The sequence below is a fragment of the Poecilia reticulata genome, chromosome 8 (genome assembly GCF_904066995.2).
Source record: "Poecilia reticulata chromosome 8, P_reticulata-male-v2, whole genome shotgun sequence".
Lineage (NCBI taxonomy): Eukaryota > Metazoa > Chordata > Actinopteri > Cyprinodontiformes > Poeciliidae > Poecilia > Poecilia reticulata.
The window spans coordinates 10,697,715-10,705,037 of NC_088837.1; the positions used below are offsets into that span (position 1 = coordinate 10,697,715).

Sequence of the window (7,323 nt, forward strand, 5' to 3'; positions counted from 1 at the left end):
TTGTCCACTTTTCGCATTCATTGATGTTTATTTCACATTCATTTTTATGATGTCACTTTGTACAGCCACGTGTTGTTTCAGTCTAAATGTACAAACACATCACATTAAAACAAAACAACAACAAAAAAAAACATTAGTGTTGATTTTCTGTTGCATTCAAGACCAGTGAGGTGATTATTTGCTCTATTAATTATTGCAGAAATATTCATATTTGGAACATTCACATCTCACCAGCAGAGGTCAACAGATGCATTTGTAATGTTTATTTTAAATCCTCTAACTCATTATATCTCTCAATACTAAATTCAGCAAGTCTTTTTCTATCAGTTGTGAAACGTTTTTGACCCTCTGACCCCTCTTACGTCAGCACATGCAAAAAAAACAAAACAAAACAAAAAAACACACCCATCCAGGTACACAAGCAGAAGGTGAATCAACATGATGTGAACATAACGTTGCTTCACCAGTTTGACAAATAACTTTCACCAGAGGTCAAATTTTACCGTGTAAACAACAACTGACCTTTCAGATTACCCTGTGTTGGTTTTGCAAGCCTGTCCTGATCTGCCTTCCTCACAGGGATGAAGATGTTTCTACTTTCTAAATTTATTGCTCATTTTAGATATTTTAACACATAACGTTTTACAAATGTGCCATTGATGTGTCCTATTTCAGAGCGGTCATAGAACGACAAGTAAACGAAAGCATAAATTAAAACGATATCCAAGTGTGGGCTCTCCTTGGGGAGAGTCTTCAGGAAGATTTAAGCTAGCAGGTAACATTGTGAACAATGAAAATCAGTCCTATGAAGGAAAGGATGAGGGAAAAATGTTCAATTGACGGCGTTGCTCATCAGCAATCATTGTGTGAATCCAACTTTTAAACTCCTCCTGCCTGCACAGCAAAAATCATTTTGAAAAAATTGTTTTTAATCTTGTCCTCAGCTTTGAATATGGCCATTTCTCCATGCTCCCCCGCCTCTCGCCCGGAAGGTTAGCTGGACATAGGCACCAGCAACCCTCCTGACCCCATCAAGGGAAAAGGGTGTAAGAAAATGGATGGATGGATGGATGGATGGATTTTTCCATGCTTTATTTTGCAGTGATCAGAATGTGGAAAAGAAAATGCAGGTATGATTGAAACCCCCCCCCAAAAACGAGCCCTTGACCACACTAACCTGCTTATATTTTTGGGTTTATTGCTTCTAAGGAAAATATGTCATTATCTACTTAAATACTATTTTGGTTTTGTTACATTTTTGAAAAACCTTTAACCATTTTTGCTCTTTTATTAATACTTTCAGTGCATGGTCAAATGATGGCCTCAAAACAAATCTTGCCAAATGTAGAAAAAGTTAGCTAAAATGCAAAATTTTTGCCTTGGGACAAAAATAAGCCAGTCTAGAAAGTGTGTGTAAAAAGTGTTTCTTCACTAAAAGGTTCAAACAGAACATTCTTAAAAAACACAATCATAATAAATGGACTTTGTGTACTCTTAAATCAATATTCTGCATCTTAAACCTTTAAGTAGCTTAACCATTAAACAGAAACATGTTGATTACAAATTAATAAAATATGCACCGGCTCAAACAAGGATTAAAAACTAAAATCTGACAAAACATCAACATTTTCATTTGAGTGCACTTCTGAGGTAAATCACTGAGATCACTGAATACGGCTCATGTTTTACAATCGCCTTTGGTCGCACTAAAGTGACGGACCACTGAGCAGCAGGGAAAGAGGCAGCAAACCTCACTTCCTTCGATTGATGCCATCTTCACACATCGCCGGTGCTGGTCTGGTCCCAGGAGTCCCAGTCCAAAAGGTCTTTCGTTTGAAACCACAGCTGGATCTCCTTTTGAGCCCCCTCCACCGAGTCACTGGCATGGACCACGTTCCTTTAAATGAGCAAATAACATTTATCGACGTGAGTTGATAGTGGGAGTTTACGGACATTGAAGTGCAAAACTATCCATGAGACTTGAATATTTTTAACTCTTTCTTCTCGTAAACAAATATTTTATTGGGATTTTCTTTGACATACTAAAGTTGTGCATAATTCTGATAGTAAAGGAACATCACAAGTAAAAATCTAAAAGGAGATATTTATATATTCGTCAATACTTTGTGGAGCCACGTTGCCACAATTACAACTTCAAGTCATTTGTAGATTCTTCTCAATCAAGGAATGGAGACTTTTTACAGAAAATACATCAAGCTCTGCCAGTGTAGATGTTTAGAACACATCTAAACATCTTTTTCAAGTCCTGGCAGAGATTCTCAGATGGATTTAGGTCTGGTCTAAAATATGACTATGCTTTGATCTAAGCCATTTTGTTTTCAGGTCTAGGTGTATGCCAGGTGTTGCTGATCCACTGGAATGTGAAAAGCTGACTCTGTCTCAAATTTTATGCAGAATGATGTGGTATTTAATTCCATTCATATTCTCATCAAGACCAACCAGCCTCCCTCTGTATGCTGAAGTAAAACTTCCCGGCGGCATCATTCCGCCACCACCGTGTTTCCATAGAAATATATTGTGTCCAGTATGGCGAGCAGAGTTGGTATTCTCAAATAGCTCTTAACATTTACACCAAAAAGTTCAGCACTAGCTGCATCTCAACATGTAGCACAAACGAGATAAACGTCTTTCTTCTTGTCACTCTCTCCCATGAAACGCAGATTTGTTGAATGCGCAACAAACAGCTGTTGCGTTTCACCTGAGCTGTGAATCTTTGCAGCTCCTTCAGAGCTAGCATTAGGTATCTTGGCTCCTTCTCTGGCAAATGTTTGTCTCATATTAATCCTGTGACTGCAATTATTTTGTAAGGTTTTGAAGAACAAGACAAGATGAAAAGAAATGAGTTTACCTGCTGACATGAATGCTGAAATCTCCTCTGACGGTTCCTGCCTGGGCCTCAGCCGGGTTAGTGTTTCCCACCATAGTCCGTGATGTCTGAACGACGTTGTGCCCTTCCCATACCTAAACATAGATAAACGCACCACTCATGCATTGCAGCGGACTGATAAGCAAGTGCGAGATAAAGCAAACACAACGTAAAAACCGCAAGGAGCCCAAAGCCGGGCGGAGAAGAAGGGAAGCCCTCACCATCATAACAAGGGGTCCAGAGGTCATGTAGCGCACCAGACTGTTGTAGAACGGCTTGGTCCTCAGGTTACAGTAGTGCTCGGACAGGACATCCTGAGACGCCTTTACAGCAAATACAGCTGGAGTTAGAAAAGGGGCCGTTTTCTTCACACAGTCGACGCACAGAGCTTGTTTACCTGCAGCATCTTCAGCCCGACCAATTTGAAACCTCGCTGCTCGAACCGATGGATGATCTGTCCAACAAGGCGACGCTGGACTCCGTCTGGCTTTATGGCGATGAGAGTCCGCTCCCTCACATCTGGGAGACCTGATGAACGTAGGAGTTCATATACAACGTCTGTCACGGTGGATCAGCAGCAGTTTTAGACAGGGAAGATGACTATTGATTATCCAAATTCAACATCATGGAGCAAGATAACACATTTCCAAGTGCAACCCTACAAGCAAACGTGGTTGTCTTCCTGCCCTAGCGAACAGCATGCTAACTAGATCTCATTGCTTGGCCTTGAATTGTTCTGCATTGTGATCGTCAGTCTTTAGCAACTTTGATCCCTTTCCTTGTTTAAGCCACACAATAAGCACACCAGTAAAGTCCACAACAGAATGACTCCAAAATTAACAAAAAATAAATAAAATTAACAATTCTACAAACACAACTACACAACCTGACAGCAGTTGTTGTTATTAAAGGTGGTACAACCCATAATTAAGCTCAGGAGGTCATTATTCTTTCAAGTTATAAAAAAAAAAATAATAATGTAAGAGTGCGAATACTCTTTTTTTCCCCACAGGAGTCAACATTTTCTATACAATTTTCACTTAAATAAACCATGTAACCTGTTCATTCCTCACGAACGTTTACACACGTCAGCTCCTGTTTTAAACCAGTTCAGTTGTTCTCCACGACTCCTGACAGGGGCCACAACACCAGGAGCGCATGAATGACTGCATGCGATCCATTAACAACACACGAGACCCGCCACGAGAGCAGCTGAGAAGCTGCGCGCCGTCCGGCGTCACGCAAGACACAAACAATGACGTATTGGCGGATTGGTTGCGAGTTCGAATCCGTAAACGTTCAAATCGACGCGATGATGCTGTACCGTCGACAAAAAAAAAAAAGAAGTGTAGATCCTTACTGAATCCGCGTACTTCTGGGCATTTTCTGTTGCCACACGGTCACCCACATTACAGCCACGAACCTTTAACACACTAACCCGGTGGTGCCCAAAGTCGGTCGCATCCTGCATGTTTTAGTTCTCTCCCTGGTTTAACGCACCTGGATCACATGATGTCTCGTTAGAAGGCCTAAGAAGAACATTGACATACATGCTGAAAAGGTTGTTACTATCATAGTTATTACCACCAGGGACAGAACTAAAACATGCAGAATGCCGGGCCAAGAGGACAGACTTTGGGCACCCCTGCACTAACCCGTCTCTGGTTCATGACCCCGTTCTTCTGGCGGGCGGGTTTGTTGTCAAATATTGTCGTTGGGTTTTGGGGGGGGGGGAAACTTTGCGCTTCTGGGTTAAAGTCTCTGACTCGAGTGAACTCTGTCCAGAGATTCGCGTCTTCCATTCAAATTTAAAAGCAGTGTTACTAGGAGAGGAAGTGGATGAAAGATAACAAATAACCACCACTTATAAAGTGTGTGTGTGTGTGTGTGTGGGGGGGGGGGAACATGCAAAAAGGAATGCACAAATAACTCCAACTTGTCACCTCCTCTCATCTTCCACAAAAAAAAAAAAAAAAACAACTCTCTTCACTTACTTGATTTGTGCCTGTGCAAGACGAGCCTCTGTCCCCACGTCAGCGCACAGAGGAGCCCACATGGCGGAGCTCGTTTGGTTTCTTGAGCCCCTGTGAAAAAGTGCTTAAGAGCCGTGTGGAAAACCCTGCGCTGCAACATGACCGCGCGCTTCACGCGTGTTTTGTCAGCCCCTGGAGTGAAGTCAACCCTCCCCAATAAAAACTCACGAGTCATCCTCCCACCCCTCTGTCCGGCTCCACTCATTGACACTCGCTCCTCAATATTTAACTCTACTCATGCCAGATCTCTCTTCCTTCATGCATTAAAAAAAAAAAAAAAAAGATACATAAAGTCAATCTCCTCTTCCTCCAGAACGCCTTTTCGCCCTGGGGCCACTGTCTAAGTGTGTGATAACTTTGAATCAATCACTGGTCTTCTTGTCCTCCCAAGAGTGTCTACGTGAAGAAAGACAGACCTTACGCAAATAAAAATAAAACAACTATTGTGAAAAAAGGGAACATTTGAAGCAGAATAACCGGTCAAGTCACAACTGGAGTTGAGCCCAACCTCTTTCACCATTCAATGCTGGTCAGGTTTGTTAAAACAAACACAAAAAAACCCCCCTGTGCCTGTTAGAACCATAGACCATAAAGATTCTCCTAATTTGGGAGGATATTCAATAACCAAATTCAACTACGAACTGATAGTTTTTAAGAGGGGATCTGCAAAAATCAAGGAATTAAGAATGTAAATTTCTTTCCCTCGTTTTTGAAGCGGTTAAAGTCGCTGCTTCTGCTTCAGCATGAAGATCTTATCCTCCATTTCACAGGAAATCTTTGCTCTCAACAGACAGGCCTCAGATTTTACACTCTCACTGTTTTACACATTTTTGTACGTAAAAGGTTTTTATTAAACCCATTTGTCCAACAATCTTTATTTTGCAGGTACATTTTTTTAGATCCTATATCAACTTTGTCTTCAACTTACTGTTAAATCTTGTTTATCGCTTTGTTCGTCTTGTAAATCACTTTTAAATGAGGCGCTATAAAAAATACAGGCAAGTTGAGTTGATGATGCAGTTTTTTAAATCACATCAGACGTAGGATAAGATTTAAAAACCCATTTCTCTCGAGATTAGTGGCTCTTTAACCAGAGTCACTTCCACTTCAGTCCTGCAAAATAAAACTATTTTAGAGCCGCGTGTTACATAAGCTTTTGAGAAAAAAAACAAAACTTTTTGATAAATATTTCTATTTTTAAGTTTTAAAATAAAGGAAAACCTTTTAAAGTTACAAAAAGAGGATGTCTACATTATTTTCTTTTGGATATTTATATTTGTGGGAAATAACACACACAAAAGCACTTAGTTTCCAATCGGACTAGAAAATAATATATTTAAAAGCAGCTAAAATTCTGTATTTGTCATGTCATAAAAAAATGTTTCTGAACATTTTAGCCAAACCATTATTAGCCATTGTGCTTAATCAAATGTTGCAGACTGAATATATGAAAATGCTGAATATATATATATATATATATATATATATATATATATATACACACATTGATGTAAATCCACTCTTATTAGAATGCACCCCCTTCCTGTTAGTAATATAATTGCTGAAAATAAGCAGCATACATGCAGTTTGTTGATTTTACATTTTCATATAGAACATGTCCTGTGGGGATGAACAATAATTTCTACCAGAACAGCCATTGTTCAAGTAAAGTTCACTTTTCTTTCGCCATTTACCACATGGCGTCGCTCAGGTGGAAATGAAATTAAGTATGCCAAGTCATTTGCTTAAAAAAAAAGGTGGCACGCTGTTATTTTCCCCTCAGTCTGCATATTTTCCCACATCACTGAAACAGAAGGTTGACATGCAATGTCTCAACAACTTTGAATTAAAATTAGAGAAGTTGAGATGCTCCAGTAATAGACAATTTAATCTGTAACAATATTTGTTTATTATATATATATATATATATGTATATATATATATATAAAACTTTAGTCAAGATAGTGTGGCAGTTCTGTTGCCAAAAAAATTTCATTTTCATTTTATCCTGGTTTAAAAGTCACCTCACTGATGATAATATTATGTAATATTTATATTGCACACAAAACTTTACCAAGTATTTTTGGTGTACTTTCTGGTGCAAATATCTCAGTACACTTGAAATAATACAAAACGAATTCACAAGTATCTTTTCAGCGATATATAAGAGCTTGTTTTAAGTCCACTGGAAAGTTACGTCACTTATAACAAGACATTTTTCTCATATTATAAGTGAAACAATAATATCAAAGTGGAAACGGTATTTTTTAATTAATATTAAGGAATTACTGACTTAAAACAAGCTTGCATCTTATTGAAAAGGTACTGAGATTCCACTAGAAACTAAAATATAGCTACGATTGTGTTTTTGCAGTGTTAAAACCACCATTACTATGACACCAA

General features: G+C 39.1%; 1 protein-coding gene across 1 annotated transcript; it reads right to left on the minus strand.

Moving 5' to 3' along the window:
* Nucleotides 1–8: 8 nt before the first annotated feature.
* On the minus strand, nucleotides 9–5,429 carry nme4 (NME/NM23 nucleoside diphosphate kinase 4). Its single transcript, XM_008416678.3, has 5 exons — nucleotides 4,882–5,429; nucleotides 3,285–3,415; nucleotides 3,109–3,210; nucleotides 2,870–2,982; nucleotides 9–1,897 (listed from the first exon to the last, which is right to left on the minus strand). Exons 1-5 carry the CDS (start codon nucleotides 5,123–5,125, stop codon nucleotides 1,777–1,779), a joined length of 711 nt encoding a protein of 236 aa, XP_008414900.3. The 5' UTR covers nucleotides 5,126–5,429; the 3' UTR covers nucleotides 9–1,776.
* Nucleotides 5,430–7,323: the final 1,894 nt, after the last annotated feature.